We start from the raw sequence: 19,773 nt of genomic DNA on the forward strand, positions 1-19,773 counted from the left end.
TTCATTTTATAAAAGTTATTTTAATATTTATTTAAATAGAATTTTAGTCTTAGTTGTGACTTTTACAAAATTTTATTTCTAGATTAAACAGAGACAGCTTGTGTTATCCATAAATAATTTCATAGATGCCTCCAGTTTGATTTAAAAGACGCCATTAAAATCAAAGTACGTAAGCTTCCGTAAACTAGTTAGTTTACGAAAGCTATGTTAGCTGTTCTATTTTCGTGTATAATAAAATATTTTGGTACTAATGTATACATATATACGTCGTAGCTTATATTTAAATATATTTTAATACATAAATTAAATGTAATATTAGTAATATTTATTCTTCTGTCTAATACAACGAACGAACATCTCTAGACAAAACCCTATAAAACCAAATTTATGTCAACGTCAAAAGAGGCGACATCTATTGGAACAACTATTTCTAAGTTTACTTCTAAGGTTGTTTACATATTTTATAAGACTTTTATTCATATTTTACCATCGAAAACAATGCCTGACTCCTGTATTAGGCAGATGCATCAGTGTTAAAACCATAGCTGAAGTGAATTTATAAACATAAAAATCCCTTCATTTAACCTAAACAAAGTTATCTTCGATTTCTGAAAATGAATCCCATGACGTGAGTAAATTGTTAAAGTTAAAACCTGCGCCAAGTATGTATTATAATTGCAGTAAAAATTGTGAGTAACCTGAGCATGCAGGCACCTCAGTGTATACTTATAACTGCTTCTTTGTGCCTTTCCACACTCTTGGATTGTGAAAGTACCAACCAACCAAACAATCCAACAAATCTAGGACAAAAATAACAAAATATGGACAAAAACAGATATAAATTTAAGACTGGAAGGAGCTAATTAGTTATAATACCCAACCTGGTTCTTATAATACATTAATTTTTAATTTACATTTAAGTTACTTTACTAAGGTGTATGTCCAAACTTTTTTAAATTTCAGAAATGTGAAGAATGTGTTGAAGTTAAGTGAACGAGAATTGGGAGGAAATTCCAAAACTTCTTGGCATGATCAGTACAAAGACAGTGCTTGGGTTTTTGTGGGTGGCCTCCCTTATGATCTTACAGAGGGTGATGTGATATGTGTATTTTCTCAGTGAGTTGCTTTTTATATGATTTCATATATCTGAAGTTTCACTTGTCTAGTTGTTATCCCATTTATTCCTGTTCCCAACAGAAATTTATGAAAAACCTCTCATAGTGTTCCAACACTACATTCAGAAGGAATGAATGTACATTGTGTGATAAGTTAGTTACTAGTAGTAAAATTCATTGGTGGTTGTGAATGGAAAATTAATTAAAATTTTATTTAAAGTGAATTCCTTTGTTCCTCATTATTTATCTTCATTCCTTTATATCATTAGTGGCACATGCTACTGAGAATACTAATTGAAATTGATGTTTTATAATTCACAGGTATGGAGAGATAGTGAACATAAATTTAGTTCGAGACAAAGCAACGGGAAAATCAAAAGGCTACTCTTTTTTATGCTATGAAGATCAACGTTCAACAATTTTAGCTGTTGATAATTTAAATGGAATAAAGGTACCTATCACACAACATGTTAAATTTTCCCTCACTCTTCTGGTTCAAATTGCTACACTCATCTGGATGTTCAGTTTGATTTCAAGTGCATTATTCTTCCTGGTGGATTGTGCATCTTTACATTTTTTTTTGTGCATAGCTGTTAAATTATAAGTAATGATTTAATTTCATTATGATAGGTTTACTGTTTTTGGTAACTTCTGCAAGGTAGGTTATTTAGTCCTTTATCTTTTGCCTAGAATAAAATGCTCACCTAAATTTTAATCAGAAAGAAATAATTATAGACTCTTTATGCTTTCTTCTTTAGATATTGGGTCGTACCATCAGAGTGGACCACTGTGAACAATATAGGGCCCCAAATGCAGACATGAGTAAAATAGATGAAGTCACTGCTGCTGTAAGGATAGGAGGCTGTGCCCCAACTGTTCCAGACATCAAAATTGAACCCACCATTAAACAGGTTCTTATATAATAATACAAGTTCTTGAACATTTTTGCTTTTGAATCGACCAATACAGTGTAGAAAGCCTAGAAGAAAATCTGTTTGGCTCATGTCAACTGGGTTGATTAAATTTACCTTTGATTGTGATGAATGTTCGGGTAGCTACCTCATACCTCAGCCATGTAAAAACCAATAAAACTTCATCTTTATTAAATTTAATTTTTATTTTATTAATAGTCATTTTAAAGCACTGGTTTAACTAAATCTTTATATTTTTCAGGAGCTTGAGATTAAAGAAAAAACCAAAGATAGAAAAAGGAAAAAGGAGAAGAAAAGTAAAAAGAAGAAAAAAAAGAAAAGCAGAAGTTCAGACTCTGACTCCTCTGATTAGGTTATTTTATTGATTGAATAAATACATAAACATAAATTTTATAACATGTTTTATTATTTATTCATTTTAGTAAAACAAATGATAAATATGAGACATTAAGAAAAAAATGTTTAAACTACTAGAATAGTACATCAAATAGAACAATATGTATTAAATAGTAAAGATTAATCAAAACTTGATACATGATTTGATAAACACCAATAAAATAATTTCATAATATTTAAATATAACTTTAAATTCTTGAAAGTATAATATATATTAAGATTATGTTAAATATACATTTATAACTTATGAACTAGAATTAAAGGGCACTTGGCACAACAACTACAATATTGAGATCATGCAATTCAGGTACAAAAATATTTTTTAAGATGAGAAACAAATTATACCAAAAACTTTTCAAAATAATCTGGATTACTATATGCAATCAGTCCATCAGAGTTACAGAATGTCTGTGTGTTGTCACTCTCTGGTGCATTATATGTGATTGGAGCATGGTTGTTGAATGTCACTAAATCCCCACCCTTTGATTTGAGTATAGCGTGCGGAGCACAGGTATCCCATCTGAAAGTTGTTCCCTTTGAAACAATATACATTGCCGCTTCACCTGAAAGTACAAAATTATAGTATAAGATATATTAAATATAGGCTGGTTCAATGAAGAAGAAGCTTAAGGGGTACGAGTTGGGTTCAATACAAAGTGAATATGATCAGTGCTTAAGAGCAGCTATTTCCAAGGCCAAAGCAAAATAAATTATAATAAATCTAAACATATAAAAGAGGACACTGATTGATTCACTGACATATCTATAACAGCACACAGCCCCAAGTTCAATTTCAATAAATTCTCATGTAGGTGCAGTTGAGGTTTTATCGAAATTCTTGCAAGAATGGAAATAAACATGATTATCATTTTACAGGGGTGGAGCCTCAGGCATATATTTTTATTTTTTATAAGTTACATAGAGTTCTTACCAAGGGCTACTTTCATAAGCTTGTTTCCAGCACCAGGGACAGACATTACTTGCCATCCAGATTTTTTCACCTTCTCAATGATATCTGCATTTTCTGCTCCACTCATCAATACCGTATTTGAGTTAGTATGGATCTCTTTTTCACTGCATCCCCAAGCTTTATAGTTTTCATAACTTACACCCCATATAATGCGTCCCTGATTACTGAAATTTAATTTGACTTATTATTGAAATCCAGGAGTTTAAGAAAAAAATTTATTTGTAAGGGTAAATTATGTTTCTGGCAAGTATCAAAAAGATGTAATCCCAAACTGTACAATTTCTTTTAATCTTATATTGCTTAGCATGTAACTACAGTAAGTAAAAAGCTCTAAGATAAGCTGAATTTAGGATGGCATGAAAGTGGCAGCTCTACCACAAGAGCTCTATCTAAATGAGCACAGCTTAGAATAATGAACTTAGAAGCAAAAACTTTAATGAACTTATAGGATGTACCTCTTGAAAAATGGTTGATTAATAACTCCAATGACCGGCTCCCCACTGGATCTCTTATAGGCTCCTATGAGGACAGTCACACATGGCAAACCATGGTCTTTATCAGCTTTTCCATGGATACCAGAAATGAACTCTGCAGTGGCATCTGTATAAATGAAATTAAATTTTATGTCACAGGAAACACATAATTTCATAATATTGCTATTGTCACATGTGGATCCTGAAGCTTTATTCTTAAAACATGAAATGACAGTTTTATTAATGCTACTTTAAAATTTTTCTAGCAGTAAGTTGTTTATTTACCAATTGGATCAATCCAAACACCCAGATCTGTGATGTCTATTGACGGCAAATCGTCAGGTAAGTCTTCTAATGATAAGTTCACATGATTATGAGCAGCTGAAGCCATTCTTATGGCTGCTTTCAAGGGTATGAGTTCACTTAGCAGTTCCGATGTTTTTTCGGCATTTTCTTCGAGTTTGATACAAACTCCACCAATCTCTGAGCATTCTTCACCTCTTACATGTTTAGCTAACTCTGGGTAGCGAGTAGCTATTTCAGTTTTAGCGGATTCTTGCGCTAAAACATCAGCTATGGTCTTGAAATCTTTGTCGAAGCGGGTGTTCGCATCACCGTCATATTTTTCAGCCACTAGAAGTTCATTACCGTCAGAACAACACGATCTCGCGATAGCAGCAGCCTTTTCAGAAGCCTGAATAAGAACTTCTAAGACAGTGGCCATTTATAAGATTTATATAGTGAAGAAGATAAAAAAACTCATGAAAAATATTTTATGATAATGTTTCAACATCAACTATCTATTCACACTTCATTTTGTTTATATTTTTGTGAACATTAGTAATTTATACGAGTTATTTTACTCACAAACTAGATTAAGATTTGTCTGCTTGTCATAAAATCAATAATTACGTGACATTGACATCCAATATTTTTTTATTTGTTATGTTGGTGTGGTTGTGTTTACAACCGACTTCAAATAAGTTGTTATACGATAACGCGACAACGAGAGATTTAAGAAAGTAGGTAAATAAATAAGTTATGATTTGAAGACTTTTTTGGTGGTTGCTGTTTGTGCTTTGAGTTGCCATGGGAAGAATTTATACATACATACATACATATCGTCACGTCTATATCCCTTGCGGGGTAGACAGAGCCAACAGTCTTGAAAAGACTGAATGGCCACGTTCAGCTATTTGGCTTAATGATAAAATTGAGATTCAAATAGTGACAGGTTACTAGCCCATCGCCTAAAATAGAATCCCAAGTTTGTAAGCCTATCCCTTAGTCGCCTTTTACGACATCCATGGGAAAGAGATGGAGTGGTTCTATTTTTTAAGTCCACAAGGGACATAGACGTGACCATATGTATGTATGTATCTTTCATCATTCACCACTTGTTAATAATTTTATTGTACCTACAAATACACTCAGGTACAGTCAGCTGCAGATCAAGTTACTCTACATAAAAATCTATGACGTGATAATAGACGCGAATTTGTAGTGAATACCAAAGGCTGATATGCTGTGGACTGTACAAAAATATGAATGAATAATGTAGGTACCTAGGTCCTCTTACATACTCATAAGTATTTATTGAATTAAAATATTAAATAATTATATAGCTACATAACTGAATATACTACGTTACATTATTATGCAGTATTCTTTGGTATTTAATCATTTCAAAACAGTGAAAGTATATCCTTCCTTTCGTTTTTTAAGGTCTTTGATTTCTCTCTCAGGCTACAAATGACCATGACTTATTTAGCCGGATAACGATAGGCATATTATTATAATATAATTATTACCGTTTAGTATCCATTTGCAAAAGCAATCAACGAATTTGGCGAATACAGCTTAAAATATTATTTTTTTATAAAAAGTTTCCATTTATGGATAGGTCATGTCTTTATCCTTTACGGCGTAGACAGAGCCAATTGTCTTGAAGACTGAATGTTAACTCTGAGAAAGTGATCTTTCCCATATATAAAGTAGGTACTTTTCATGTCTATTGTGTCTACACCATCTACAAATTTTATATTTGAAACGTTTGTAAAAATGTTGTTTTAACTTCGTATTTATAACTAATTACATTTGGCTCTCGCTTAATAGCTGTCGATTATTAAATTCGTGTTAGGTCAAGTTTGCCGAACGCAATCAGAGTTGTATTGTTACCGGCAAAACGAAACACGAATAACAGGGGAGGACATAAATCTTGAAAAGTTCCAAAAATATATATTATTGAACTACTCGCAGAGTAGCTACATACGCGACTCCCGCGTACTGTTGTACTTACAGGTGCTGTCAATACCGTAAACTAAAACAAATAAATAAATTGCAATTGCTATTCCCGCGGAAATATCTACTTGCCACGCTCCTTGTAGACCTTTGCTTCATCATAAAGTACTATATCAGGTTTCTTTAGGTTTAAGGTTTCGAATAGAATAAATAGAATAGCAAAGAATAGATATAAATTATAACTAAGTACTATCGCTTCCAGAGCGCATGTATAGAAGAAGCGGCGAAACAAACTACACTGAAGCTTCCTTGACCGGAGTTTTGACCAGTACAAGAAATTATTATCATGGATGTCGTAAAAGGCTGGTAACTGTTACCGTTGATGATTTTCATTTTGAGGTAACGTAAGACCGGGAAGAGGAATCACAAAGGCTTTTAGACAACAAGGCTCAGGAAGGAGTATCAAAGGACATTTTGTGCACAGCACATTAATAATTTTGTTACTTACTTAGTAGCGAAGTGAATAATTATTTACTCCCATTAAATAACTATACTCGGTTTACCTATTCTATACCCAAGCGTTCTTATTCTGCTTGTAAGAATAACGATAACTTCACCTAGTAGTAGGTATTGTATGTACAGGCACTGTCAATACCATAAAACAATAATCTGATCATTTATTAATAATGCAGTTTAACCAACAATAAAATGATATGATTAGGTATCAATTTAGCTTTTTCTCTAACATTTGTTTAATAGTTCAAGGATAGTCCAGCCCACCATTGTTAGGTAGCACCTTTAAGCTATAACCACTTGAAAGGTTTCATGCGATTTCTTTAGATAGGTAAATTTATATAGCCTTGATCTACTTATTTAAGTTATATGTCATTCGTGTCGTGAGCCATTCTCCTTAAAAGTGAAACTTGTGATTTGTGATAAAAATTATCTCATTTCCTATTACGAAATTCTTCTGAATTGTATTTTGACTTAGTTGGTACCATTTCAATAGGTAGGTAGGTACATCATATGCTATAGATGTAGATAGATTGTGGGGATTAAATTTTCAGTTACCTATTTACTTTTGATGGTGTGAGTAGGTTTGGTATAAAGCTAGGTTTTCCGATCGGCTTCTTTGTGGCGGATCTTGCCATTATTAGATGAAGTAGAAATGTTTTAATTTTGTCCTTAAATTGCATTATTCGATATCCATGGAGTGAACTTATTTCCTATGCCTTTTTTTATTTCTTTATGTGCAATTGATGCAGAAAATACCGAGGCCATAATCCAGGCTTAAGCTTGTTCCAAATAGAAAAATTGGTAAATTATAGAATAAGTACCTACATTCATTTTACAATTATTGTCCATAAGTAATTTGTATAATTACTTGTTTTTTTACGTTATTCAATCGAGTGTATCGTAACAATTTGTGAGGCAACGGTTTTCGGTACCCACTGTTAAATGACGCCAGCCAGGTTCTCCCACGGCTCACGTGACGGTAACGCAACACCAAATGAAGGGTAATCGCATCAAAAAACATCAATTTGCTGCAGCAAAACCAATTTCTTCACTGCGAAGTGAGTTTATATATGACATTTGAGAATAGGTACACCGCTGTCAAAACATGGATGGTGAGAAAAAAAGTTCATGTATACTTACTCGAAACATGTGAAAAATAAAATCGTTACCACTCCCTTATGACATATAGTGAAAATAAACCGACATTCAACTAACTGCCACAACAGATAAAACATGGAAATCGGAATTTCCAGACTGAACATATTTTCTTTCCTCTGAGTGAGTACCTACCTACAAAAATATACCTATCTTCCTTTCCTTTTTTTATAAAGAAAAATTTGAAATGTAAACATAATTTTTCATGGACTCCCTCCAAAAAGTCTTAAACAAAACAAATATTTTTTTATTAAATGTCCGTATAGCGTACGTTTTAATCGATATCATTCAAAATCGCAAGCGTGCATTTGTTAGTAGATCAATGCAATGATACTACGTATCAATTACTGCCACTTAGCAGTTATGAATAGGTAGTATTTTGTTACGTGACTTACGCTAACAGGGTCTCACCTCACCATGGAGGAAACGGCAATGACTTTGGGCTTACTGAAGGCTTCACAAAATGAAGGTTCTGTAACAATAAGTTCACGCTATCATTGTAATTTCCTGTTATTTATGGTTTTTTATTTAAAATGTAGATTTCTAGAACTAGAGCTAGCCTTGTGGCAAAAATTGTAATCAAGAAATTTGTCTAAGATTACTACTAGCTGTCCCGGCAAACGTCGTTTTGCCATATAAATAATTTTAAGTAATTTCTAGCGTTACTACATGTGTGTTATTCCTGCTAATCTTGAGGAACATGGCAACCGTCGCCGATGCGGGGTGCGTCAAACTACCTACCTACATAAAAATAAACTTCTCAAAGATTCTTAGATTACTATAAGTAGTCAGATATGTATGAAAAGTTGAAAAAACTCGATAATGTTACCAAGAAACATTTTATGTATTGTTCCTTACTATATGTATAGTTGTACTTACTTATACAGTAATATAATAATTACTTAGTCTAGATTTGTAAACTAGTCGGAACCAAATTAATATGACAATTTCAAAAAACCGTCGTTACCTTTATCTCTAGGTACTTAATTGTATTTTAATTGAGGGTTTTGGATACGGGGACTTTTTATAATTTTGAAAGATAAGTATAAATCGATTAGAATAAATATACGACATGCACAATAAAGCGGATGATAGACATTGATGAAAAAAATAAAAAAAATATTATACCTGTAAAATTTGAACATTTCCCTTGATTTTTCCAAGTACCTATTATTTATTTTTAAGGTACCTACTAAATTTAATAATAACATAAATACTGAAAGGGTGGCTCTCATACAATAAACGTTATTTTTATTATTAATAATATTTTTTTATTGGTTTTGTAGTAATGTTATTATGTTTTTATGCTAAACCTACCCACTAAATTAAAAGTAGGCAGCTAATTTTCTTTAGCTCTAGCAAAAGCTAAAGAAAGCTAAATAAAACTAATCTTTAGACCAATCGGTTTGGGCAGTGCATTAATATTCAGTAAGACACTTAGGTACTAATTGCTTACTAAAAATCGAAAGTTTGTAAAGATATGTGTATGAATGTTTCTTACATTTGATTTTTATGAACCTTTGCAGTAATATAGCCTAGACATTAGACAAATAAATTTTGAAGGCGTTTGAATTCGCGGGCAACAGTTTGTATATTACCTAATTAATAAAGAGAAGATATTATGATGTATAGATTAGTTATGAGTCATGACTTTACCTTGTGACGGTCATTATAAGGGTGTCACCGTAGCGTGCGGCTCTCATAATAGATGTTGGTTATTGCATACAAATTTTTGTTGAGTGGTGTAATTAAATATGAATTCAACTGTGTCAAGTAACCAGCATAACACAGACTAAAGTGATATTTAGATGCTAAATGGTATCTTTTTTCCTAACTATATAAGTTGTTAATACAAACCTTAACATATTAAATTTTACAATATATTATATACTTATTACTTAAAATAAAAAAGTAAACATGGTATGTTACCGAAATTCAAAGCATGCTGTATGCCAGCTGGTCTTACTGCGCATATGTGAACATAAATCAAGACAATACTTATTGATGGTACCGTGTGGTTCCAGGCTCTCGAAAAAGTATCATTCTTTCCCACGGATGTCCTGTAAGCGACTGATCAAGAACTTTCACCTAGTGCAGTAATCATGTTCCAAGCTTGGCAGGGTTCCACCGTTACAATGGTCACTTAGGTCTGGTGGGAGTTGCTTCCTGTAGGACTACCCACTCCTGGATTTATAAGCAGAACCCAGGTTTCTCCCCAGGAGAACAACTGGTAGTTACTGTAGTGAAAGATGTGGTCTACATAGGTAGACTACATTGGCCAGAACCTGATGACGCACGTTTTGTCCAAGCCAGCGTGTTACTTAGTAGGTAACGTAATAAGCAGGCATACAACTCATTCACGGTTTTCAAAGGCGAGACCTCCAGCCTTTACGTAGTACTGTAAAGATCGCATGCAACAATTGAATAGAATGGCCGACTTACTTGCCGATGAATTCAGTGGTTTGTATTGTACGAACGGACGGAGGGGGCGGTTCTCTGCCTTATTACTTTTTTTTTTAATTTAAATTTCCCTTTTTTTTTGGTTAAAAAAACTTTTTTGTTGATATTACTTCGCGGGTGAAAAGTGTTTCTTATGTATGAAATGTTGTGTTAGTGTAATTTTTAATTGAATAGTGCAAAATAAAAATGTGGGGGTAAGTATAACGTTTATTGTGTTAAGTTTATCACAATGATTAAAATACTACTTGATTGAAAAAACATTAAAACACTATAAATATCTTAAGAGTTAAAAGTAACTGAATTGTAAATAAAAAAAAAAACAAACAATAAACATCTATTCTAATAAACAGCATATAATTGAAAGTCACGTTTAGACTATTATATATTAGACTTAACTACATAAGAAATACTTTTGGGTGCCTAATTTAGTTCACGAATCAATAGAATAGTGACAGGCTTTTGCTACAAAGACGGCAGTTTTATCTAGATTGCGGAAATGTTAAAATTTATATCGATACTTACTTAATTGTTAAAAGAGCGAAATTCATCCGTTGTTTTGACACACTAAAAATGTATCCCGTGCCGGCAGCGTCCAGTCGTCTCTTCGGAGTTTGGGTATTGCGATTACGAACAAACAAACAAATACCTGCATAGTTCAATAGAATAAAATCGTTTTTGGCAAAAGATTTTGTCTAGCTTCGAGGATTTTCGATTGAAGCTGTCATTCAGCGGGTTGTCCAAGGGACTTTAAAACGGCTTTGAATCTTTTTGTTTGAGAGAAGCATCATGTCAGCCGCTGCTGTGCCGAAAGGCTCGTTTTCTGCAACGTTTTTTCTCTCATCTATTCATATACATGAAGCTATGCCTCAGAGGCTAGGGTAGGCTTGTTTCTCCTATATAATATTATATTTCACCTTGAAATGGTTGGGGATTGAACCCCGGATCTTGTGCCTCAGAAGCAGCATATTATCGCTGCGAAAGATAAGCCGATTCTATGATCATTATATAATAGAATATTACAACTAGATCAGAAAAGAAGATAACAATAGACTCCCTCTCATCTCAGTTTTTAGTCTCTTCGGCCTACCCCTTGCACTAGACTACCACTAAGTTAATAATGTAAATAAGCTTTTGCCAGCGGTTTTGTCAGCTTATAATAATAAGTTTTAATAATATTACGGGATAATTAAGATACAGATAATTTTAGATTCCTACAGCCTTTGATTCCTGTATATCGGAATAATATAATAATATAACGGCCTCTGTGGCTCAGCGGTAGTACGCTTGTCTGTGACACCGGAGGTCCCGGGTTCGAATCCCGGTCAGGGCATGATGAGAAAAGAACTTTTTCTGATTGTCCTGGGTCTTGGATGTTTATCTATATAAGTATTTATTATAAAATATAGTATCGTTGAGTTAGTATCTCGTAACACAAGTGTCGAACTTACTTCGAGGCTAACTCAATCAGTGTAATTTGTCCCGTATATATTTATTTATTTATTTATTATATATGACTGCATTCCGATTTCTATGACTTTACACATATTTTTAATAAGTCGGTTGATTAGTTCCGAAGATTCACCATATTTACGAACACTAACTTGTCCACCATATTTTCAATATGCTTGGTTCTAATATAATATTGAACCAAATAAAAAAAAAATTTAATAATCGTAAATAGTATCCAATCTAAAGGAAGGTCCAGGTTTTTTATCTACTTATTAACAATTAGGTATTGCAGAATAATCGAGGACTAAAACTATTATGTAGTTTATATAATAACCAAAAAAAGACTTGCTTATACAATGATATATATAATATGTATAAGGACATTTATCCTATTACATAGGTAGGTACCTACTTGAAGAACAATACGAAAGTCTCTAAATTACTTAAAGATCTTAACTCTAATTATGTAGACCAGCATAGGATCAGTGATTAAGTTTTATAGTTTCTTGTGGTTTCAAACTTATTTTAATCTATATAGAACCTACATATAATTTTCAGTTCGCGATGTTGCCTCGTAGCAGTTTTGCTGACAGCTGTAGCGGCGTATCAAAGAACGCAAGGGCGATCCAACATTGTCTTCATAATGGTGGATGATATGGTGAGGATATGTGTAGTTGTTGAAATAATTTAATTGTTTGCTATCAGCACTAAATTTAAAGAAATAAATTAATACTAAAATATTTTTCAGGGACTTCACATGTTTTTTCATGGAATAAATTTAATTAAATTCGCTCCACTAGTTTTTTAATTAATACCTAAACTTTTTTTTTTGTATAAGTATGGATATACTGGACGGGACGAATGTGAACAATTTTTTCGACTTTGACATTGTCTAACTTATTATAATTTTTTTCCGGATATCCGGGTTATTAACCGCAGACAGTTAGTCGTTTTGCTAGCAACTGATAAAAGTTTAAGTCACGGATACACATTGCATGTTGGAATTGGTTTAGTCTTTGCAATCCGACTGTAAATGTGGGATTGTTATAACCTCAGGATCATGAAGATAGTATGACTTACAAAACGATGTCAGTGGAGATTTAAGAACAGTAACTGGTATTTATATTATTTTCTGGCTTTCACGCCTGTGTAGATAGACTGAAACAATTTTTTTTCATTTGTCATTATCACTGCATACTTCTTTCTCTTAGTCCACATTAAACACTGTTTAAAACAGATTTAAATATATACGCAATCACTATAAAACACCCTTTTAGATAAATTTATTACATTTTATTTCCGCGTGTCTGTAGCACTAACATGGATATTAGCGACACGCGATCTTGAAACAATAGACAGTCCGAGACGAACCATTGTATTGAAACAATAAATTATTTATAAAGGATAATAACACTGCATTTCATGGTTATTTAATATTCATTTGAATTAGGCAAAGTAGTTAAAATTAATAGGTAAAAAGAATTAAATAATTAAAAAAATGGGTTAACTAAGTACTATCCTTCTTTTTTGTGTAATTCTACATTGAAGTTCTCAAATTGCAAAACATTTTTTTTCTGCAATTCATATACAATATCTCGGCCTGGCCAGGACCATGGCCAGTTAAAATAGCTAATAGCTAAAAATTATGATGAGGAAGACCGCGCTATTAAGAAAAATAATTACGGTAGTTGAGAGTTGAACCGGGAAGACGTAAAAAAATTAAAAATTAGCGTGTGCAAATCTAAAAATAACATCGTTTTAATTTAACGACTGTTTTAAAACTGCATTGTGCTAATTGTTTGCCGAAATTAATTTAAAAGCAGGTTGAATGCAAATGCACTTATCAATGTGCAAATAAAGGAAATGATGTTGTTTGTTATTTTCACACGGTTAATTTTTTTTTATCTGTAATGCTAATTTCGATGAATGTGTTCCCTTTTATTTATTTATACTTGACATACTTATCGTATCCTTTACCTATTATAATCCCATACTCTTTTTGAGACATAATATACTTGTAATGTTTATTAGTTTGATGGCTTATCGAAGCTTTAACCTTGAGGGAACTTCCAGCAAAGATTGCGGAGGTCAGACGACGGGTGTTGGTTTGTGCAGCAATCTTTTGTTGTTGCCCTTCGAGCTTGTCTCCAGAGTGATGAAGATAACTAGGTCTAACGCTAGAAGGGTAATGAATTACTGCAGTTTACATTGCAACATTGTACTGAAACTTATTATTGTTCCCAGGGTTGGAACGATGTTTCGTTTCACGGTTCGGATCAGATCCAGACGCCTAACATCGACAGCCTGGCCTACAGCGGGGTGATTCTGAAACAGTACTACTCTGAGGCCATATGTACTCCCGCTCGCACTGCGCTTCTAACTGGGAAATATCCTATGAGATTGGGTAAGAGAGAGTTGAAATATGTGATTCCAACCACTCTAGGACCACCCCATCTCTTCCATTTCAGTGTGAGTGCGTCATATATGGGTCGGATACGATCTAGACGCCCGACATCGGTAGCAGGACCTACATACAGATAGGCAGCTAACGTGGTTCTGAAACAGTAAAACCCAAAGAGACTGTGTAAATTATAATTATGGGCAAATCGAATATTTTTTAAGACTTGGTAAGATTCTTGAGAGTTATCCTGAAGCATATCTACTGAGACTGAGGATATCATTATGATTTTTTTCGGAAAACATCCTGTAAAAAATATGTACTCGTATGACTCGTACTGGTACTAGAGTGTGACCTTAATCGAGGATATTCCTTGTCCGTGACTGTCGTAAGCGGTGAATAAGGAAATTTACCAAGTGGAAAACCCATGATTAAACTGGATAAGGCTTCCACTATATCATTTGGATATTAAAGCAAAAGAATTTCAGGTACCTATACTAACAGAGACAGTTAACAGTGAAATTTTGTTGATAATTATAAAGATCAAAAACCAAATCCATATTAACTTCATATTATCTAAACCATAGCTAAAACTAATTTTAAATTTCTATGCTACGCGCCGCAGTTGTCCTCATTTTTTAAGTTATGCAATATGTGAAACATACAATAAAGTAAACTTACAGTATTATTGTCACGTTTTTGTCCGCAAAAGGTTAGACAGAGCTTAATGATGGCCTATTAAATATAGAGTGCGTATTTGGTTTATTTCCTAGCAGCGTAAATATGGACTTGTTTTTTTTTCTTGGAAAGTTATGTTGTGTTTTGTTTTACAAATAAAACAGAATAAACATTAGGAGTAAGAAAATATTGTAATCCTCAATAGTATTATCTAGATCAAAGACCATCTTTGCATCAAGTTAATTAATAATATACGTTATTAATCCATACATTAAAACTACTTAAATACATTGAATGGATTAATCGGACGCTAAAAGGTGACTGTCAAGGTTAGCAATCAATTAATCCAAAAAGTGGCACTGGCCTACCTAATCTAAAGTGTACGAGTAATATGTATAATTACGTCATTTTTTCATCATTGTTATATTTCTTTATTGCTGAGATTTCAGACATTAAAAAGAAATGCGGTCATTGTGCGAGTATTATATTGAACACCATAAGGGTTCTTTATCTTTTTAATATGTTAGTAAATGAAATAAAGAGCATTTGATTACTGAGGAGAAAAATAAAAAAACTTTTGATAAATTCAGTAAGTGCCTGCCAATTATAGTTGCTATACAGTAAATAAAATAAGATATAAATATGAAGCGTTCGGGCTTCAAAAAATGTTATTAAATAGTAATGTTTAGTACCTAAAAAATTTTATCATTTAAAAAGTTACGAGATATATTTGATTCTTGAGAATCAGGCAGTTACTGATTTACTAAGGTCTGTCAAGTCTGTCATTGTAAAAATGAGCTGTTGCTTTTTGGCTGCTGTGTAAGTTATGAGCGACAAGTCATCATCAGAGATTGTCGAAATATTTCACTTAATTAAACTTCTTCAAACTATGAATAAATGAATAAAAAGGAACCCTAATATTTTTGTATGCTATCAACAAATCTGTTGGTCAAGGTCCCGTCATTGAGTGCCGTGTCAATGGCACACACGACACGTAATGTGCAGACAAATTCCAGTTCAAGATCATTTCTACTTGCTGAAACGAGTGAAACAACTTTTGCTCCAGATTACGTTTTATCACTTTCACGCTTTGCCACTTTTTAATCAGCAATTATTTTGAGTGGCAATTTATTGTTATTTCGTGATCACGACCACGATAAAGCATGAATGGTTGTAAGTAGTATTTGTATTTAGATAAAAATGTGTTAGGATTTCGTGTCAGTTCTACTTAAATTGTTATGATTGATTATTGTAGGTAGTGATTATTTTTTGTGAAATATTTTTAAGTTTATAGAAGTTTATCATGCACTTATTCTTACTATTGTTTCGAAAATTTCGAAGAAGACATGCTGATGAACTCTTTGTTTATTTTCAAAAAGAAATTATGTATCGTAAAGTTTCAGAAATTTTTAAATGAATCTTTTCATATAATATCATAAAAAGTAACATTTCATATTCAAGATGTTTTCATTTACAGGAATGCAGGGCATGCCTTTATACAACGCGGAAGATAGGGGAATACCTTTAAATGAGCGCCTTCTACCCTCATATTTAAAGGAGCTGGGCTACACCACCCATTTGGTGGGGAAATGGCACGTGGGGATGTCCCGGCGGGAATACCTGCCTACGTCAAGGGGATACGACAGCCACTATGGAATGAGAGGCGGTTTGATTGATTACTATACTTACAACAAAGTTGAGAGAGTAAGTACCTAAGTCATTCTTAGAATAATAGGAATAGGTTTAGTTCTGGTCTAGCATTTGGGTAAAGGGTGTTGGTCAGACGAAATTAGATGGTACAAACTAGTAACTTAATCAAATAGGTGACAGGACATACTCAGATGATGTTGATGTATGATTTTGTTATTTAATAATTTGCTTTTAGGATTCTTTATAAATAGTGAGTATGTGACAAATGTTATTTCGATCACAACTTACATAATATTACGGCACATCCACACTCTCAATTCGTTTCGTCTGTTTCATAACTTACTCAGAATGTTTGTGTTTGTTATTACAAGGTTCTTGTAACATCTTTGTTGCAATGTATTTATGTCATTGCAGTTGCCCGATGGCACGGAATTCTTTGGTTTGGACCTCTTCGACGATGATTTGCCGCAAGAAAAAGAGGAACGTTACATCATTGATGCGCTTACAGACAGAGCTATTAAAAGTGAGTTGATCAAATAAATACATCAAGACGTCAATTTTCATGAATTTAGAAGCTGATGATATAGTTGCCTAACAATTATAGCGATAATGCTATATTACATCAGGAAGTACTGATAAAGAAATTTTGACGAAACTTGTTGCGGATAAAATATTGTTATCACTTTTTTGCATACTTATATTATAAACAAAAAAAAAAACAAAAAAAATGTGTGTTTCCAAAATAGGTTATTCATTGGAATAACACAAAGACTGCGCACTACTAATATGTAGATAACAAAAAGCGTGTAAAGCCGCAGGCGGATGCTAGTTAGTTATTATAATAAAAGTTAGCATTTTATTTAGAAACCAAAACTTTATTAGTTAAAATAGGAGTACGGATGATTAAAAATAGGCATAGCTGAACCATGACTAACTGATTAATGAACAAAAAGTATGAAATCAAATGGTCATGGTACTCGTAGCAAGGTAAAATATATGTTACTTAATTTATAGTCATCCTACAAAAATGTAACTCTTGAATGGAATGTATTGAAAAATCATTTTTTCTCTAGTTTTGGACATGTACAATTATGCAGTACAGTAATTTTTTTTTTAAATATTGTTTGTCACTCGAAAATAACTCATAACCTTTAAAAGTTTCTTCAACATTATACAAAAATTTTAACTGTTTCTTAAAAGAAAATATGTATATCTTTAAAAAAGACTTTAGGTTCGACTAAATTATATATGGAGTACCTAATTTTAAGCCCTGTTAAAATGCTAAACCAATTGTTTAAAAAATATTGTTTTGTTGTTCCAGTAATCTACCAGCACAACGGCTCAACACCACTCTTTCTCCATGTCACACATAACGCCCCTCACTCAGGCAACGAGGGAGTTCATCTGCAGCCACCACTCTACTCCACCGTGAAGAACCGACACATAGCGCTCTCCGATAGACGTCTGTATGCTGGTAACTACAATCTTTCACTGTAAAATTGTCTAATGAAGTTCACAAATTGATATTGCAGGGGATTTAACTGTTTCTGGACGATCAAAAAACAGAATGAGTTGTCACTACATTTCTCCTCCGTTAATTTAGGATTTAGAAGTAATTTTTATTAAAAAAGGGAATACAATCACTTTTTCTTAGCATAAAGTCTAATTAACTTCTAATACACAAAAAAATTCTCATTACAGAAATTGTCAATCACATAGATTTGAGTGTCGGTCGAATAGTGAGAGCTTTAGCGGAAACAAACATGTTAGATGACACAATGATTGTTTTTGTATCTGACAACGGCGCTCCGACTGTTGGGGAAATGGCTAATTGGGGTGTAAATTTACCTTTGAGAGGAAAGAAAAACACGCCTTGGGAAGGAGCAGTTAGAGTGCCAGCCTTTATTTGGCATGCTTCATTCAGGCCTAAAGTTTGGGATGGGCTAATGCATGTATCAGATTGGATGCCTACATTGGTAGGTGCTGCTGGAGGCGATGTGACAACTGAAATCGATGGAGTCAATCAGTGGAATGCTATCGTACAGGATGGAGAATCTAAACGCACTGAAGTACTTATTACTGTTGAAGACGGCGAGAGAAATACATACGCCGCTTATAGAGCAGGAGATTATAAGATCATAGTTGGCAATGTTACTGGATTGAGCAATGGTTATTATGGTGATCTGTTTATGGCGAATAAAATGACTCCCCCGGAATATTACCCGGCTCTACGATCTTGTGAAGTAGCCCAAACATTTGAAAGTTTGGGTTTTTATTTAGATTATAATGGAGTGCAGGCTATGAGAGCAGCAACCATATTGAGACAGCAGGATCCTATTAGTGACTCAACATCATGTATACCAACATCAAGTAAGTGTATTTTACGAGTAGATAGATTGTAGATTATAATGTCTTTATTGGGATTAACGAAAATTACATCAAGCAATGGAATACTTCTGATAGAGTTGGTAATGACGAAAGGTGCTAACGAGACATCCATAAATCAAGCAGACTTTAAGTTATTGGTCATGTGAAACCTAATACAATATAATACTCGTATAATTCGAAGTTGTGAATTTAAAATTTTTCTTAGTAATGGCCAGCCTAGAAAATGATCACTTTTAATATCATTTGTTAATGACGTCCAAACTCAACTAAAAGAGCAAGATCTTATAATCATAAGTTTATGTTTTGATTTCTTAATTCTAGTTTTTATTATATTTCAGCTCGTGGCTGCCTGTATAACGTTCGCCTTGATCCGGCTGAGAGGCATGATCTGTGGTCACGTGCCAATAAAATTGCTAACCTGTTGACCAGCCGGCTTCGTGGCCTCTGGGCTCAGCAGCAGCGAAGAGGTCCCCCCAATCTAGGTGTTCAAGCAAATCCCGCCAATTTCAATTATGTTTGGACCCCATGGTTACCAGATCAATATCAAGTCATAGGTCTCTCTCCTTTTACTAATTCTGATTTCGCAGTGAGGATGGCTGACATGGGTATCGACAAAAACACAACTTTAGCAGCTTCAATAAACTGTGAGGGTACAACAGGAATAAAGAACTTTTTGTGTATATTAAAGAGTGTATTTTAGTTTGACAGTTGTTGTTAAGTATTTATTATGAAATTTGTGATATAATTTATTAGTTAAATAAAGTAGATTTACATATAATTGATTTCTGTTATTAATTTCCTACACTAAAAGATGAGAAATTTTAAAAAATTGTCTAAAATCAAAATGCTCCATAAGGGAAATTACATAGAATTTTTTATTTATATAGCACACTATACATATGATACTATTGTTATCATAGAACGCACATAAGACCTAAACAACTAGTGTACT

The 19,773-nt window shown here is 33.2% G+C and overlaps 3 protein-coding genes across 3 annotated transcripts; 2 read left to right on the forward strand and 1 right to left on the reverse strand.

The window, feature by feature from the left end:
* Positions 1-411: 411 nt before the first annotated feature.
* Positions 412-2,441, forward strand: LOC106134678 (RNA-binding motif protein, X-linked 2). Its single transcript, XM_013334778.2, has 5 exons — positions 412-628; positions 964-1,116; positions 1,437-1,566; positions 1,874-2,026; positions 2,289-2,441. The coding sequence occupies exons 1-5, from the start codon at positions 615-617 to the stop codon at positions 2,397-2,399; spliced, it is 561 nt and encodes a 186-aa protein (XP_013190232.1). The 5' UTR covers positions 412-614; the 3' UTR covers positions 2,400-2,441.
* LOC106134669 (inositol polyphosphate 1-phosphatase) lies at positions 2,293-4,769 on the reverse strand. Its single transcript, XM_013334769.2, has 4 exons — positions 4,172-4,769; positions 3,869-4,013; positions 3,375-3,577; positions 2,293-3,006 (listed from the first exon to the last, which is right to left on the reverse strand). Exons 1-4 carry the CDS (start codon positions 4,608-4,610, stop codon positions 2,783-2,785), a joined length of 1,011 nt encoding a protein of 336 aa, XP_013190223.2. The 5' UTR covers positions 4,611-4,769; the 3' UTR covers positions 2,293-2,782.
* Positions 4,770-13,727: 8,958 nt separating this feature from the next.
* On the forward strand, positions 13,728-19,545 carry LOC106134722 (arylsulfatase B). The gene is made up of 7 exons (XM_060945917.1): positions 13,728-13,892; positions 13,952-14,111; positions 16,261-16,487; positions 16,848-16,956; positions 17,755-17,907; positions 18,135-18,803; positions 19,160-19,545. Exons 1-7 carry the CDS (start codon positions 13,728-13,730, stop codon positions 19,519-19,521), a joined length of 1,845 nt encoding a protein of 614 aa, XP_060801900.1. The 3' UTR covers positions 19,522-19,545.
* The last annotated feature ends 228 nt before the right edge of the window (positions 19,546-19,773 follow it).

The sequence above is a fragment of the Amyelois transitella genome, chromosome 9 (genome assembly GCF_032362555.1).
Source record: "Amyelois transitella isolate CPQ chromosome 9, ilAmyTran1.1, whole genome shotgun sequence".
NCBI classification, from domain to species: Eukaryota; Metazoa; Arthropoda; class Insecta; order Lepidoptera; family Pyralidae; genus Amyelois; species Amyelois transitella.